At 27.8% G+C, this 18,994-nt stretch overlaps 2 protein-coding genes across 2 annotated transcripts in view; one reads left to right on the forward strand and one right to left on the reverse strand.

Annotated features, from left to right (window-relative positions):
- Nucleotides 1–14,054, forward strand: part of LOC136968257 (PAX3- and PAX7-binding protein 1) — a 101,377-nt gene extending 87,323 nt beyond the window's left edge. The window contains exons 15-20 of the mRNA XM_067262244.1: nt 1,774–1,850; nt 2,842–2,908; nt 3,000–3,146; nt 3,283–3,407; nt 3,482–3,664; nt 13,697–14,054. Coding sequence (XP_067118345.1) covers nt 1,774–1,850; nt 2,842–2,908; nt 3,000–3,146; nt 3,283–3,407; nt 3,482–3,605 — 540 coding nt within the window. The 3' untranslated portion in view covers nt 3,606–3,664; nt 13,697–14,054. The remainder of the gene's footprint in view (nt 1–1,773; nt 1,851–2,841; nt 2,909–2,999; nt 3,147–3,282; nt 3,408–3,481; nt 3,665–13,696) is intronic.
- Nucleotides 14,055–14,204: 150 nt separating this feature from the next.
- On the reverse strand, nt 14,205–18,754 carry LOC136968258 (porimin-like). Its single transcript, XM_067262245.1, has 2 exons — nt 18,621–18,754; nt 14,205–16,108 (listed from the first exon to the last, which is right to left on the reverse strand). Exons 1-2 carry the CDS (start codon nt 18,703–18,705, stop codon nt 15,642–15,644), a joined length of 552 nt encoding a protein of 183 aa, XP_067118346.1. The 5' UTR covers nt 18,706–18,754; the 3' UTR covers nt 14,205–15,641.
- Between the last annotated feature and the right edge of the window lie 240 nt (nt 18,755–18,994).

An 18,994-nucleotide genomic window follows, 5' to 3' on the forward strand; every position in this document is an offset into this window, starting at 1 on the left:
TTATATTACAAAAATATAATGTAATAGGCAATAACATGTAATCAATTGCTTAAAGCTGTTAAGCCTTTGTACCTTTATTTGACCTTCAGTATTAAATTTAAAGGTATCTTGACTGTGCTTGACTGTGAAAGATATGGAGCATTTAAAATCTAGAATTGTATAAGCTTATCTTCGAATAATATACAGCACACAGTTTCAAAGACAATGCTCAACAGACATGTTTGAACCTCCATGTATTTTGCAAGTGAAATGTCATATTTCAAACTAGTAACTGGCCTATATAAACATCTCAAAGCTCGATACTTTACGATGAAACCAGACAATCACCAGGTTTAATTCTGGTTAGTCCGCTGCTGCCATCAATAATTACTTTAATTAATTTTAGTATTTAATTACTACTAGTAGCTGCAAACCAGCCCTGGCGATCACTTGGTCCTGTAGTAACTGGCATTTGCTTCCACTGAACACAGTTGCTTATGTACAGTACATTCTCTTTCATACCCTATACCCTCAGACTCACCGATCACCTCCAAAGATATTTGACCAATGAATCTGAAAGTGCTAATGTCTGAATGACCACGTACTCCAATAAAAGCAGTAGTTAGTCACTCACCATGTTTTTTTGTTAGAGAACACAGGGATCACTGACTTTATTGCCATCTGTCAAGATGCTGAATGAAAAGAAAAACAGTACTTCATCTGCAAACATACCTGAAGGTTAAAGGAAAACACATTGTGCATTCTCTCCAAAAATATATGCCGCATACCATTTAAACATAAATCTATTCTACAACTCCAGATCTTCCATCTGCCTTGCATTATAGTCACTTAAATTTTATCTGTAGGTAGAAACCTTCCAGAGATGGAAAGTTCAAATATTTTTCAGTAAAATGATTACATTAATTTAACAAAGTGTTCTCCAAAATACAGAACCAATGAGACAGATGGAATTACATAAATCATGTTGTTGCAACCCAAATATGAGGAAGTATAGATGTAAAAGCTAGAAACTTGGGTGTTCTGTATTTTTGCATTACAATAAAATTAATAAGAAAATATGCATATTTTGGCAATGTAACTATAATAAGCTTAAAGATTGCTGCAATTATTATAACAAGTGGGTGTAAAAACAAAACGAAAGAGGCAAGCTATACTAACAATAAATAAAATACAATTCACTGAATTTAGTTTTTATGAGGTTGACAAAGGAGGAGAGATAATACTTGGACCATAACCATACCCAAATTCAGTCTAAGCTGTATACATTGTGTTCATTTATTATTGAAAGTTTATTTTCTGAGATGTTATAATTGTTCTAGAAGCTTGAGTAGGAGGATAGATTTACCTTCTAGAATTAAGGCCAGTTTATTTTATTATACTTATATTTTTCAATTGTGATCTATTAACATTAGATTGTTTTATTAAAAACTGAACTTTGCTCACCAATTTATATGTAAAAGTTCTACAACATATGCAAACATTGCTAATAAATGATAAACAAATGTAAATCATAGAAAAACTTAGCTTTTCCAATTCCATAAAAGTATAAAGGATTATTTTCAGAGCATTTGTACAGACAATAGAAAGCAATGTTTCATTGATTTTTCTTTAAAGATTAACAAATTGCAAGGCTTTTTATATCAGATCAAAGTTAAAGCATAATATTAAATGTTAAAGAATTTTGTGTTAAATATTTGAATATTTTGTGTGTGTGTTTGTATGCACATATGTATGCATGTGTATATTTATAATTTATACTAATTTTTAAACTAGGAATATTTACATGCTGTTATAACAAGAATTTATAGGACATTAGATGAAGATGTTTTTATACCACTTTACCCAAGAGAGTAAGTCAAATTTATAATTTATTTTTAAACTTTCATGCTTATGTAAATTTATACAGGGTTTGTCCAATAAGTATTGGGACTGAAGTCACAAAAAGAAATTTATTGAAGATATATGTACAGTCAGTCATATAATCTGAATAATCTTCAAAATATGTCTCTCCTGCATCAACACACTGCTGCCAGGGCTTTTTCCAGTCTTCATACACTCCCTGTAAGTCGGCAACCTCAAGGCTGTTCAAGCACTCCCTTGAAGCCACTTTGACTGCCTCAATCGTCCCAAAACGATTTCCTTTCAGGCTTAGTTTGATCCGAGGGAACAAAAAAAAGTTGTGGGAGCCACATCTGGACATGGTGATTGTCATGATGGAGTATCCAGGTATTGGCAGTCTCCCTTTGGATGCAGTGGACCCTAATCCTCAAATGTTTGAGCATTTCTGTGTAAAATTTACCATTCACTGTTTGTCCAGCCAGGCACAAACTCCTTGTGGCCCACACCTGTAGCATCAAAGAAGACAATGTCCATTGATTTCACTCTTGATTTGTTGGTCATCCAGTGTGTTGTTTGTCTTCGACATCTTCCCGGCCATCTTTAAATTTTTTATGCCACTCAAAAACATGCAATCTGGACAGGGCTTCGTTCTTATAAGCTTCACAGATCATATCAAAAGTCTCTGTAGTGAGTTTGTTCAATTTAATGCAAAATTTGATAGCAAAACACTGCTTAAGGATTTGCTGAATCTTGACTCTCAATGCAAGTACTAAACATACTTTTACTTCAGGCATGATCTACATAAAGGCTCGGAGACAACTGAGCTGGGTCTCGTAGCTTACATTTACATCCCCCACCACCTATTCTGCCTACAAAGACCGCCTTTCACCTCTTTCCATTGGCAGGAAAAAACAGTCCCAATACTTATTGAACAAACCTTGTATTATTAAGTAATAAGTTAACTTTAAAATAAAATTTATTTTATGCTTTTATCAAATGTAGATTATTGGAGAATAGAACATTAGGTGCAGTGACATTTTTTCAACGACAGTTCTGGTCATGTGTAAAAGTAAATAAATTTTTATATCTTAATTTTAAAAAAATATACTTAAATTCAGTATTATAAAACTGAAATATATTTATAAAATTTGTTCTTGTAGCTTTTAAGAAATATTTTAAGTTGGCATGGAATATTATCAGAACAATCTTTGCAAGATTTGGCTTTCAACTGTTTATTAAATAGATATCTTCTTCTTGCACTGCAGAATTCACAGATGCAGAAAGATACAGTTGACAAGTGTCGAACGGTATATTTTATTTTTAATTTCATTTCATTTCAATTGAGAATAAAATTCTGTTAATTTTTGGAATTATCTATGAACGTATTTTAATTTTTTTAAAATTATAATAACTAAAATATCACCTGTTTACAATTTTTTTTAGATTGTATCAACTTTGCCAAGAGCTTGGTTTTCTCAGTTAAAAGGAAGTAAAACATTACCTCAATTACAGATGTTTGCTCGTCTTTTAAAACAGTTTGCCCAAAGTCAAGATGAAGTACATTTTAAGTAAGTATTTAAAATGTCCTATTATAGTATTCAGTTTTTATAAATAATTATTTGTTTTAAAATGTATAAATTAGAGACATCATCAAAGAGTTTGCACAAATGTTAATAACTATTGGAGCATTAGAAGAAGCAACTGAATTGGCCAAACAGTTCTCAATTATTAATTTAAGAAGTCAATTGCAAGGAAAAGTTTCATAATAAGAAAAGAAATTTTTTTAATTTAAAAGTTGAAATAAACTCAAAGCACAATATGAAAGGTAATTTTATTTAATTACATAGAATTATTCATTACTGTTTAGTTAGTATAATTAATAATTATAAGTTATTTATACAAATAAATAAAGAAATAATAGTTTTATAAAATTTTGAATTTTGAAAATATATTTAAATTTATCATTTTTATGTATGAACCCAAAGTTGAGTTTTAATTAAACACTTGGCTTTATTTCCATCTTTATTTAGTTGATAGTCAACATTATCATATTTGATCTGCTATGCATACAAGGTTTAAACTCAGACGACACATGTATCTTATTTTTTATAAACAGAGTAATTTCTTTTACACACAATATTTATATCTGTTGTACTGTACATAATCTTTTGCTTATTTTATGATATCCAGTTATCACAATATCTAGAAGATGTAGACTATAGTTGTATTCATATTACAGAATATAATAAGTGATTCCGGACATATAATGAGATTCCGTAATATGAATACAACTATAGTCTACATCTTCTAGATATTGTGATAACTGGATATCATAAAATAAGCAAAAGATTATGTACAGTACAACAGATATAAATATTGTGTGTAAAAGAAATTACTCTGTTTATAAAAAATAAGATACATGTGTCGTCTGAGTTTAAACCTTGTATGCATAGCAGATCAAATATGATAATGTTGACTATCAACTAAATAAAGATGGAAATAAAGCCAAGTGTTTAATTAAAACTCAACTTTGGGTTCATAGTCCAACAATCAACAAAACACGGTTTCAAAGAAGAAATTTTTATGTAAATAAAATACTTTGGTATTTAAACAAATATTAAAAGCTATTCAATAATGTTCTATAAAACAAGTATTTTTGTAACTTTTTTTCATTTGTAGTACACACAAATTACAATTTTTTTTAAGTAACTGATTAGAACTAAATTTCATAAAGGATATAAAAAAATAATTCTATATTGTTTTAAAATACCCAAAGAAGTATTTATCTAAGCAACTCTATAGTTAATATTAGAATAAAATTTTGCTGAAACTAAAATTATGATGATAAAAATAAACAGAAGTAAAGAAAAATATGTAGGAAAAAAAAAGGGATTTATTTTTTGAATTTATTTAAATTTTATCTAATATGTAAAACTGAAATCAAATGAGGGGAAATACTTAATTAATTAAATTTATTTATTATTTATTTATTTTCAAAAGACACTGTGGCTAGATTGGCCTTTTACAAGCATCTTAAAACAAAAGAGTTAGTTGAAACAAAAAAAGGATGTGAGTTGAGAAGAAAAGAAATTTGCACCTTATATTTCAAGTCCATTTATATTCATTGAAAACAATTTTCACTGTGACTTGAAGTTTTTAACATTAATAATGATTTTAGTTTTTTCAATGAATAAATAATCACAAAGGGTACAGAAATATTTTACAGTTATTTATCATCAATAATCACTATTATAACAAAATTAATTCTAATTATTTAATGAAAAATATGAATTCATAATTAATTTTCAAAGAATATAATAATAATTTATTTGCTTATATATGTCAGTTTTATAAGATATAAACTAATAAGTAAAAGATTTTATCATTATTACATTAACTTATTTGATCAAATAGTTTTATCATTTATTAATTAATCTCTTGAGCACACAATGTATTTAAAGTTTCCATGGATACTGTTTTCCTGAGATTTCAAAGCTTAAATTATCAGTTAGTTTATGTTATTATAGTCACTTATCATTAATGTATGAACTTGCATCATTCACAAATTATTTTATAATATATGAAATATTTCAAGATCTATCAAATAACTTTATACTGTAGAACCCTGAAGTATTGTGAACTGATGCTACCTTAGATGACCAAAAACTCAGATAAAACAGATGGCCACAGTTATTTTACATTAAAAATTATGAACAGAAAAGATTTATATGGTATATCACTTTTAAGCCTCCTTTTATACCTTAGTAAATTTAATCACATATAACAACAAAAATTTTTACATCATTTTATTATACAAATAGCATTATTTACAATGGTTTAAGAAAAAAAATGTGTGTTATTGTTGTCATAATTTAATGTATGTAATTTGTTTCACATTGAAGTTAAATGATAAAAAGTTACAAGAACAAATTATTTTGTAATGGAAGTTATCATTTTAAACTTTCTTTTATAAATTACAGTATAAAAAGTAGTGTGCTCACTCATAGGTTTGTCCTGGATAATTAGGGTTCTATGATATTGATTACAGAAAACTTATCTGGTGTCGTTAAAAAAGTCTTATATTGCGTAATGAATACAAAATATATAAATTTTGTTATATAAATTTTTTCTCTTCTTATTTTTCTCTGTTTTCTTTTACCTTGTGATATCAAGAAGAGCTAAAGTTTATTAGCATGTGTCAACTGTGCTGTTCCTTGTTAGTTAGTGTTTACTGCCTCAGGATGTTGACAATGCCAGCTACCTATCTTTTGCAAGGGCTTTCTCTGCTCTAAATTCATTGTCTTCCTATCAAGGCAATATATGGTAACTTGATAATTGACCAAAGTGATCAAACCATTTCATCTACTATCTGTCTATAAAATTTAACATCCTAAACTATGCTTTTATTTCATTATTTTTCTGTAAGTGAGACTGATAACTCTTTTTTATCATTTCATTTCTGTTAATATTTATCCACAATGATAAGCTAATGTACTCTATCATATATTAATAACAGTGCTGGTTAACAGTCTTTACTATGTTAATTTTTGTTGTTATTGAAATCTGCTTATGAATTATATAAACTAAGTAAAAATATAGATTTTTAAATAGAAAAAAACATTAAGTTTTGACTCTGTAAATCTATTCACTATTTTCACTTTTTTAAATGTATTTTATTATTTTTATTGTTATTAACTTTCTTGATTATATGAGTATCTTCAATTATTTGTATGTCTCCATTAGTATTTTTATTACAATCACTAACTTTTTAAAAAATTTAAATTTATTAAGTTGTTAGAAGTTTCTGTGGAATAATTTTAATGTTTTTTGATTTTACTAAATCAGTTAAATTGCTGATTATAAATTTTTTATTACAAGATTTTAATACATTTAAAACTTAATTAGTTTGTTTTGAAAATCTCTGAAATAACAAGAACTTAAAGATAATTTCTAAATTAAATCAATCATGCTGAAAATTAGGTTTAAGTAATTTTTGATTATAAATTAGTTTGTCTGTTAAATTATGAGCTTTTATACAGAATAGTGGACTTTTAATCTGTATTTTTATGATTGGTTTTACTTAGTGATAAATTATAATTCAAAGAAATCATAATATAAGCTAAATCATAACTTTGTGATAAACACTTCACAGTTTAATAAAGTTCAAAAACAAAATTGTTTTCCTCAGTCTTTTAAATAGGGAATATCATTTTAAGATATATTTAGATGGATTGTTTACTTCATGTGGGTAAACAAATGTCTGATGTGCATTTTAATTACAAAATACTTTCTTTTACAATGTATTTGTTTGAAAAAGCATGCATTTTTTATTAAAATATTATAGTTAAAGAATCTTCTTAGTGGGAATACAATAATAATAATGACTTCATTCAAATAACAAAAATATTGAAACTAAATTATTCAACTGTAATTTTCAAATTCAAATTTAATCAGCAAATAATAAAAACTAAGGATTGTAATTTTAATTTTTAGCTGTATATATTTCATTTATGCATCAGACATCTATTAATATAGTTCATTTGTTAAAACTTTCACTGTATCTTTTGTATACCAACAGGAATTTTACTCAACAAAATATAATAATGAATGCCATTCAGTATGTGCAAAACGTTTTAAGTAAAAGATCTAGCATTCTTTTGAAAGAAAAATAAAAATTATATTTATTTTATACTATAGGTTTTTTTACAGTTTTGACTGTAAACTTTGTCAAAAGTATAATGAATTGTTTCAATCCATTATTTACAACACATTCAGAAAGTGTTTAAAACACATCAGATGAATTAGAATAAGTGCTGAAGAAAAATGAATATGAAGTTATTGAGCTGTATGAGAGAAGCATGGCTTTGGAAATGGCATTCAAATCACAAAATAGCTAGTAATGAAACTTCATTTTTATCAAATGTTTTCATTTTTTTTTAACTAAGTATAATTGTTGTTAGTAATATTGTTTTAGTGGAAATAGATATTTTGTCAATTGAGGTCAGACAGGTTAGAATGAATACTTACTTTACAACTGATTTACTTTAAATTCTTGATTATATGTTACAATTTGATAGGTTGTAAATAGGTCAAACATTATATAAAAATATCTGCTTTGCTAAGTATGTCATTATTTATTTTGTTCTTTAAGAATTGAATTTGTTCTAATTTATATAGTAAAACCTTTAAAATCAAAATTTTCAATTCATTTCAATTTGGTATAAATCAAAGCATTAGTTACTATAAATGGATATTTTTGATACAAAAAGTTCTACATTAAGTATGTATGTTGATTCCTAGAAATGGTTATTATTTTGACAATTATAATTCAGAAATTCTTATTATTTTTACTTTTATACTCTAAATCTGATACATTGTTGAATTAAAATCTTTTTTTATTTAACAGAGTTAAAGTAAACTTAACTTTTAAAAATATTTAAATGGATTATCTTCATAAGTAATCAAATGATCAAATATTACAGGAATAGCTGAGATTGTTAAAATTTTCTAACAATGTATTATTGCAACACTTAATTATGAGATGAGTTTTGAGATTAAAATTTTTTTTTGAAAATCTTTTAAGTGGATTAAATTATTTTCATATTTCTGAATTAAAATGAATAAAAAAAAGCAATAATTTTTTTTACTGTTAAAAGGTCAGGAATATAAAGTAATTTTATATTTCTTAAGAATAAAGAAACCATTACCCTTTTGAAATTTTTTTTTTTTTTTTTTTTGTAAATGTTGCAAATGGCACTTTTCCATAATATAATTATGGAAAAGGAGCAACAATTGATAGTTATACTATTATCTTGCAGTATTTCATTTTTATTATTTCATCAGTGTGTCTAGACCCGTTTTGTATAATTAATAGGAGTTAAATATGCAATTTGTTGTACACATATATAAAGTACAAAATATATTATACTGTATGGTCTTGTTTTACACAGGAGTTGCATGTCAGCAGCACCATGTAAACTTGTGCTCTATTCCAACTAATCCCAAATGTTTGACTAAGTGTCCAAGCAACCAAGCAACCATTTACAATTAACAGAAAAACATTATGTAAAGCATTTTAAACACTTTTTTTATTATGAAATTCAGTAATGTGTGTGTTAATAATCAAACTACCCTTTGTAATCCAAGGGTTAATGTTTTTGCAAATAGTAAATGGTTAGATTAACCATTAATCTAACCATTTACTATTTGCAAAAACACAAATCTGTATCTCAATTCCACATAAAACAAGAACTTACTGTATATATAATCCTGTGTTTTCTTGATTCAAATACACTATTGAATCTAATGTGACCTGATTTTTGAGACATTAAAACTTGAAAATGTTATATGCACCCTATATTGAAAATGCAGCCACAAAAAGTTAATATATAAGTAATATAAATTCATTTTTTGAAAAGCATTTAATTTCATCTTGTTTATAGCATTTCATAATGTCCACATTTTTGAATGTATTTATTTATGACTCCATTATCAGTTACTGAGCATCTGTGGACCAATACAAAAATCACAGTCAAAATTACTGTACAATCAACATTTTAACAGTGAGATTTCACATTGATGTGCATAGCATAAAATTTATCATATACATAGTATCACATTGGAATAAATTACTTGTAAACATGTTCTTTGGCATAGTGGATAACTCTACTTAAACACAACTCTACAGTAGATTTGTCTGATAGACATTATTCCCTCAGCTTGTTGTAGTTCAATATACTACTAAATCATTCTAAAACTAACAAATTGAAACTGAGTAGCAAGAAGGATGTGTATGCCATGTCTATACAAATGATGTAATAAATGCAAATTGCTGAGTGGAGTGAAGAGCAAATGAGACTGCATTAACTTAGCATTGTGCCTAATTCTAATGTTCACCCCAATTTTTGAGATGTGAAAAGTCCAAAAAAAATGTGCATTACAATCAAGAAAACATAGTATGATGGTGTTTCATACTTTGAATTTAATTCATTCTAGGAAGCTGTTCGAAGTCCCATTAGAAATAATGGAAAGGAAATTAACCCATTCTCCAGACCCTAAACAGTGCCCATTTCAACACATTTAAATACACATAATTTATGGTAAAAGTAACAGAATTAAATCCTTAATACTAAATTAAAACACAAAAACAATAAATAAAAATACTGTATAATAAAATGAAAATTGCATTTACTGGTCGCACACCATCAACTTCTGCATCTTAAAAATGGTCACCAGATCCACATGTGCTGCTTTATGTTTGGCAATAAGTTCTTTTTTTTCACTTCAGTTCACTTCAACCTTCCTTTTAGACTTTGTTGCTTCCAAACACTTCTCAAATGCCATGGTAAATAATTAAAGGTTACATAAAAACTTTGTTTGGTGCAATATATTTTTAATAGTCGTTGTTACTTAACATACATGTTAAATTTTGCTGTTACAATTATAATCTCAACTTAGCAATAATGTGTTTAATTTATTCTTTGTTTAGAAGCTTATTTTAAACTTTTTTTGTTTGAATAAAATCAAGACAAAATGTCATTGGATAAAGCATAACATGCCTGATATGCTTTTTGAGTTTTGGAAAGAATTTATTTGCTGTTTATAAAGCATTATAATTTTTAATGTGAATGGGGAAGATGCTCCTAAACTTTGAACATGTTAAATGTGGTCTTCAGAGTTCTGTTCAGGAAATTTTGAACTAAAGGATATAAAATGTAACAGTTCTTGACAAATAAATTGCTAAAAATCAATGAATAACACACACTAGATATATTTATAAAACCAAATACACCAAAATAAGAACAAAAAGCACTAAAAACATATGAGCAAAACACAAGAGCAAGAGACAACTTAAATGCACAACAGATGGTGTTTACACTTCAAGAGCATTTTTTCACTGCACATGCAATTCAAACTTTATAGTTTGAACTCCAAAGTAAATTTTTGTTAAATTTGGTGTTCAAAGTTAGAGTATTTGAAGTACAAGGTATCACTGCATAATGTATGTATTATACAGAACATAATTAAAAAAATTTAAATTTATAATTCTGTAATCAATATCATTATTGAATACAGAAGAACAGTACTCTGTCAATAGCTGTTTTCTGCTATAAATATCCTGAAAATGCATATGAAAAAGGAGCAACAATCAAACTAACTTGGTTACTGCATTCTATTCAACTGTGTAGGTCATGTTACCTGGAGGCTACTAAATGCCATTATATCAGACTAGATACATAATTAAACTAGTCCACTTTGGCAACATGTTCACATAATTAGCTGCTGAATGCTGGCACACAGGACATAGATGTGCTTTCGTGGACCTTGTCTGACTTCATAAATATTTTTGGGTCTCTAGGTTTGAAAAAATTTTAGGTTAATTATGCCACAATTAACTCTATTAAAACAATATTTATATTCATTAGAGTTAAGTATGTAAAAGAACAATTTTTGCTTATAAATAGAAACAAATAAACAATCTCATTTACTTGTAAAACTATTTCCATAATCTGTTTGTTCATTAAATTTTTTTGCAAATTTAATATATAGTTAAAAGTCATTTTATATAAATATATATTTGTTTTTATAGAATGTTAATTTTCATAGTTTCATTTATTTTATCAAAAGATCATAGTTTCATTTATTTTAACAAAAAATTTAATGGTTATTTCTTTATATATATTTTTTTGAGTCAAGAATTGCATGAAATTTAAACACTCTAAATATTACCTTTCTTGCTGGGATACCAGCTATATTCCAATTAGAAAATTTTTGGGAATTCCATAATCCGACATCTGTGGGTATATAGGAACGTTGCCAGTAATCAGTCAAAATAAACATAATTAAACTGCAGTTTTGGATTGTTGAATTATCAATAGCATTCCTATATACCTGCAGATGCAGGATTATACCAGGTTGTTCAATAAGTTTTGTCGTTCGATAAAAAAAAACACAATTTTATGGTTTGAAATACATTTTATTATTCAATATAATTTCCCTGAACTTCAATACACTTGTTCCAGTGATCTTCTAATTTATGGATTCCATCCCTGAAGTGAGAATCCGGAAGACTGTCGAAATACGCTTCCACGGCTGCTATTACCTCTTTGTTCGATGAAAATCGTTTCCCACGCATGAATTTTTTAAGATGTGAGAACAGCCAGAAGTCAGAGGGAGCTAAATCTGGTGAATAGGGAGGATGTTGCAATAATTCATATTTTAATTCGCTGATTTTCGTGATGGTTTTTTGAGCTGTATGAGAGGGTGCGTTATCTTGATGAAAAATGATTTTTTTCTTCTGTAAACCAGGTCTTTTCTCACGAATTTTTACATCCACTGGTCCAAAAGATTACAATAATAGTCTGAGTTTATTGTTTTACCAGTTTGGAGATAATCCACGAACAAAATTCCTTTTGCATCCCAAAAAACTGATGCTAACACCTTCTTGGCCAATTTCTGGACCCTAACTCGCTTCGAAGCCGAAGTACCAGGTTCACACCACTTCTTAGCCTCTTGTTTTGATTCAGGATCATGGTGGTAGACCCAAGTCTCATCCATAGTAATGAAACGACGCACAAAATCCTTTTTATTTTTTCTAAAACGCTCCAAATGTTGCTGAGAAAGTTGCATTCGAATGTGTTTTTGCTCCATAGTTAGCGAATGCGGCACCCATTGTGCACACAGCTTTCTGTAACCCAAAACATCAGCCAAAATATTGCTCACACTGCCTAATGAGATCCCTAGGGCTTCTACTAAATCTCTCTCAGTTAATCGACGATCTTCCAAAACCATATGCTGTATTTTTGCTACGATTTCTGGTGTTGATGCACTTTTTGGACGTCCTTCACGTGGATCGTCTTCAAGACTTGTACGGCCACGTTTAAATTCAGCAACCCATCTTTCTACTGTTCTAATTGAAGGTGAAGAGTCCTTATACACTTTTACCAATCGTTCATGAATTTGTTTTGGTGCTACACCTTCCAAAAATAAGAATTTTATCACTGCACGATATTCAATTTTTTCCATTGTAAAAAAATACACTGACACGTCAACTTTGAACAGCTGCAAATATAGAAATGAGTTGACAGATCTACATGAAACTTCACACGTGTTTATAAAAAAGTAGTACTATTTTTAGAGTAATAAAACGACAAACCTAATAGCGCCATCTCCTATTGAACGACAAAACTTATTGAACAACCTGGTAGAATTCCCAAGAATTTTCTAACACTAAATGTTACTTCATTGGAACAAAACATTAATTCCTAAGCAATTTGATTTTTCCATCCCATCAGAGAATAAGCCAGGACAGCAAAATTGTATAGAATAAAAAAATGCATTAGAATAAACATTCTGGAACACTTTAAATTCAAAAGCAGATGAAATGTCCCATCTCTGCTACATCCTCCTGTATACAAAACAAATTTTAATATGCAATTTGTAGGAAAGATTTTACAAGGTCATGTTTGTGATGTTTGTAACACTCTGCTTAGATTTTTTTTTAAATTCTAGGGCTGTATATTAGCAAATAAGCTTAAATCCAACTTATAAATGTATTTTTTCTCTGGAAATGAAGTTGTTCTTTTATAATAGTGGGTTCTTGAAAATATCAATGGATGGAACACAGTTGATTACAGTGATTTAAAATGACTACTGTTCACAGTTGAATAGGAATGTTGAAAAATCAAAAAAAGAAAAATTTAATTTCATGGTTATTCATGGTCTTTGCTCAAATTTTACTTCTATAAATGTCCTGTTTGAATGATTATTACAAAGATTTATATTTTAAAAAAAGTGTGCTAAAGAGATTAATGAATTTGTGAATAAATTTTAATTTTTGCTTTTTTTTTTTAAACAGTAAGAGTCACTTTAAATGCAAGCTATATATATATTATGTGTATGTGTGTAAATTTTGGAAAAGAACATTCAGATTATAAAATGTACATACAACCAGTCATCCATAGAAGTATGTTCAAGTGATATAGATTCTGCTTCTAATTTCATTAAATTGATCAAACCACAGAATCTACTGGAGTTTGCACAGCGATAACCAAGACTCAAGCAGGCAGTGTATCCACTGCCATCTAGAAAGACTTGTACCATAAAATTGCCTTTATTGTACAGCAATTTCTTCCATCATTTTGAAAATAGACTGTCAATTAGATCATTGTAAATATATATAGAAATGGTTTTAATAAATGTATAATTTGATTTAATTTTTGTTTGTTTGCTCCAGATTTTAAATTATTTCTACACTCATCATATGTAATGAAATTTTATCAAAATATAGGAGTTACTAAATGCATAGATGATTCTGCTATTTTTACTGTTAATAGAATAAAAATATAAAAAAAAAGGCAACAACATTGTGATCTGTAAAATTTTATTTTCAAATTAACATTTTCTTAAACTGTAAAACTACAAGTCAAAATTTTCAAAATAAGTGCAAAAGATAATTTTGTTGGCAAATAATTTATTTTAAGACACACGTCAGCCTACCACTACTTGCATATACACCATACATAAAATGTTGACTAACAGAAGTACTAAATTACATAGCCACAAAATTTACATATCACATGTAATTTGACAATTTAATAAAATTGTGACTTCTAAATTTATTAAATTAAAAAAAAAGTAAAATAAAATACCACTATAAAATCAATCACTCGAGTTGCAAATATCACAATGTATTATTTGACTTAACACACGTAGCGTTATCAACTTATTCTGATCTCTTGCATACACAACAAATTCCTTTATAACATACTATTGAAAATTTAAGTCCCATAACTCAGATGATCATTAACCAAAACCCCCATTACATAATTCTGCAATCCCTTTTTTGTTTGAAACGATATCCCACTATAAAAGAAGCATTAGAACATCGAATTGATTAGCCACAAACATCTGAAAATTAAATAATTACAACATAATACTGTACAGGACTCTCAACAATCCAATTCGATGACTAAAAATCTTTGGGCAACAATATACATATATACTATACGGAGTGCAGCCGTACCCTTTAATGGCAATTTTGGACGTAACATCATATTAAAAAAAATACTAGTGAAACAAACAACTTTAGTCGAAAATAATTTCTATTGTCATAGTTTAAATATATATATCTGGCTTCATTTATTATATAAAGTTAACTTGAAGAAGGAAGGAATAGTTTTATAAAATTTTTCTACAAATGTAAAATACATTTGCATTTGTAAGGCATTTTCAGCAGTTCTAGGATATTTTGATGAAAGTAATTCTGAAGAAACTGTTTTAAACTCAATTTTGATTTTTAAATAGCTTTATCTTATATACAGGATGGAATTAATTTCAGATATTTTAGTATGAAAGTAAAATATTCTTTTTTTGAATTTGGTTGATGTATTGAATATTAATGTATTTCATTACTTAATCTTTTAAGTGTGCATGATTAACATGACAGATTTTTAATTAGAAAAATGAATTCATGTTCCTGAAAGGAAGATTAGGCTGTTTGTTTAAATTACAAAAATTCTTTTGTAATTTAAACAGGTTACATAATTATGGAATTTTGATAAAATCAGCTATTTGTTTACACTTAAGAGTTTAAGTGAATGATCAGAAAAATTTGAAAACCAGCAGACTGATCCATTCCAAATGTATTACCATTATCATCATGATAAGTGAATGTGTGAAAGCATTATTTTAAAATTGTTCTTTTGTTTAGGAAAATTATTTGGCCATCACAAAGTTGTCTATATGTTTTGTGCTTATTGAAAAGTGAGTTTAAAACTGAATTTCTGGACTGTTTAGTGTAATTATAATGTGTGGTAATTTCTCTCTGTACGAGATTTGTAAAATTTAAAGCCGACATACATGATAGCCAGAAGTCCGACTGTGAATACAATTCCTCCAATAAAGCTCAGAGCATTGAATCCTCCAGATTTTGGCTTAGAAGGAGCTGCTGTAGGATTATTCTCTCCCGTCGACAGATCTGTAGTCTGAGTCGTTTCTCCAGATTCGGTGCTAGGTGCCTGGGTGGTTGAACTTGCCACTGTTGTACTACTTATTTCAGTGGAGTTAGTAGTGGATGGAATGGAACTGTTAGTTGAATTTGTTGCATCATCCGGAATGGTAGTAGTAGTAGTAGTAGTAATAGTAGTAGTGTTAGTAGTAGATGATGTTTCATTAGAACTTCCTTCTTTCTCTTCAATTACAGTACCAGTAGTACTTGTACTGTTAGTAGAATTATTTACTGCTGAAGGCACTGTATTGTTTTCCTTATCTAGAATTTAAAAATTTCAAAGAGAAAAATTTATAATTAGTTATTTTATTATATACAATAGATTCTTGACCTAAGAATGATCACAAACAGATCAATGAACTAAAGTATCAAAGATTAAATTAGAAAACAAAACATTCATTCAAATCTATAAATAAACAAGATATCTAAATTTTGTATAGTGGAAGCATTTTATACTTTATTAGAAATAATTGTAACTAATCATTATGATTAGAGAATTATGCACAATAAATTTAATTTTTATCACAATAATAATTTCAGATTATGAATTATTGAATATATTTATTCAATATGTGAAATTTTTAACGTAAAATAATATAATATTGCTAATAGAAATTCAATTTTTCAGTTAAAAAACTATTTGTAGCCGTGCAATGAAACCTAGCATATACTTTGGTTTTATTGCAACAGGACTGTGCTGTTAAATTTTCCAGGTGAAGGTTTTTTGTTACACAGAGGAAAGTTACTGGTTGTAACATCGATCCTCTTAACCCAGAAAAGTCAATAGCACTTACATAATCACGTTACGGTTTAACTAAAACTACAAAATACTCCAAATTTTTTATTACTGTATTTATTTTACTGTACATACATTTACGTGTACTCTAAATTTCAGAATATAATTTATACGAGTAACGAAATTGTTATTTTTAACAATGTTGCTAAGGTAGTTTTTTTTGCATGTTACAAAGGGAAATCCCAATTGATATTTTAAATCCATTTTCTTTTTAACAATAGAATAGATATCACACTAATTTCTTAAAAATGGCTATTATCTATGTTAAGATTTTATCTCTGTATAAAGTATTATTATTTTGTCCTTCAAATGTAATATCGAAAAGCTGCAACACAATATAGCATTGAATACAAGTAACTAAACTCCAAACAATATACATATATATAAAATCTAAGAAAACGAAATCTAGACTTAGTATCAGACTTAAAAATCATCATTAAGAAGTGATCATCATTAAAAATTTTCTTCTTTAAGTATAACCAACTGTGTAAAATAACAATAAACTCGAGTGTTTGTTCATATTCAACTAACCATAACTAGACATTAATGAATGCGATAAAATCATTCTGGCGTCAAATGCTAAATAAAGGCAAATTCGATAAAAAAAAAAGTAAAAAGTTAAGATTGCAGCACATGTAATCGAGGACGAAATTTCCGAACAATGAACAACATTCTTTGAATTTCGAATTTTCTAACAGGAAAAATAAAAATTCTGTAAACAACGATAAGATCACTTAAATATCAAGGTGAAAAATATATATAAGGCAAAAACCATGTTCTATTTTTTAGATTAAATTTCCACTTAAAAAAGAACAGTATTTAAGCTAAACAAGAAATTTATATAAATTAAATATTATAAGCTTAAAATAAGCAATAAAATATTTACTAGATAAATTTTAAACACGAAATAAAACAATTACATCTGCAATTAATGGGATAATACCAACTGTGTAATTTGCTTTGTCGATTTTATCTATCTTATATTATTGCAGATATTTTATGCAATGAAGTAAAATACATTTTTTTTTTTTAAACTATATATATATAACATTACATCTGCTTAGTTTATTGACACAGATGGAATTATCTATAAGATAACATTCCTTTGTCTGTCGACTTTCAAGTGTGGCTTATTTGGCTTAAAATAAATTAACTAAGGTAAAATCTACATTAAACTTTTTGATACGAGGAGATCTTAATTGAAAAAGTTGAATAAATTAGAGTAAAACGGTACAAAATTGGTTTCGGTATTCTTAGAAACCAGCCCGAGTTAGTTATCGGCGCGCAATAAAAAATGATTAATTTTATTGGGAAGTAAGCCCGAGGCCTTGAAAATTTTCCTAGTAGTCATCAGAATTTTAATACCCGAAAACTTTCTCAGTTATTACGGCTTTTGAGTGATGTCTATGCAATTTCTATATGCAAAAATCATTATAAAAAAGCAGTCACCTCATTATTATTATTATTATTTTTAACAATCAGATGAATTTTAATTGTCATTGTTTAAGAAAAAAAACCATAATAAATAAACTCTGCACACTAAACAAAAAATAGATTTCTAGTTGTCTAGACAGATTAATAGAAACCTATAATATGTCCAGTTTCAAGATTTTTATCTCTGGCATCCATATGAAATCTTAATCATGTGCAGAATGGTACCGAAAGTAACAAAATTTATTAATTTTATAACACAGAAATCCCTGTAAAGTAACTGTTTTGAAGGGAGTCAGTTGAAAGAGGGGGTAACTAAGGGTATTTCTGTTACAAAACGTTAATTTTTTTTTATTAAAGTAATTTTCTCTGAAAAAAAGCCTTCCCATTTACCTACATTTGTTGGTAACACTTAATTATTTCAGAAGAGAAATAAGGACAGACAAACAATAGGATGTGTGTATCCTATGCCATATCGCTTACAGAATATTAATGAGTAAAATATATCGAAGCCGTTTATTGACTAGGCATGGAATATTTACTTACCGGCTACATCGCTGCTTTCGGTGGCTTTAATGGACCCTATAACCAAGAATAAATACGATAATCTGAATAAAATATCGATTTTCATTTTGATTTTTCAATAAAAACACCCTTCGAATAATGACAAATGCGAGTTTACTTCGCTCCAATTTTTATAAAGATTGACTACGTCTTTCGCAATATGTCCGCTGCGAGCGCACCCGTCTGGCGTTTGAAGTTTGCTTTATTTATTTACGTATGATGTGAAGTTGTATCGAATATGCTTAATATTAGTTTTTAAAATTCTATGGGGAAGATTTTTTAAAATTATTTTCTGTTAATTTGATTTGTTTTTAATTTAATCTTTCGTATTTTACTTGTTAAAATTTTGTTGTTTT

This window comes from Centruroides vittatus, unplaced genomic scaffold, assembly GCF_030686945.1.
Source record: "Centruroides vittatus isolate TY-2023 unplaced genomic scaffold, ASM3068694v2 contig_1422, whole genome shotgun sequence".
Classification (NCBI taxonomy): Eukaryota; Metazoa; Arthropoda; class Arachnida; order Scorpiones; family Buthidae; genus Centruroides; species Centruroides vittatus.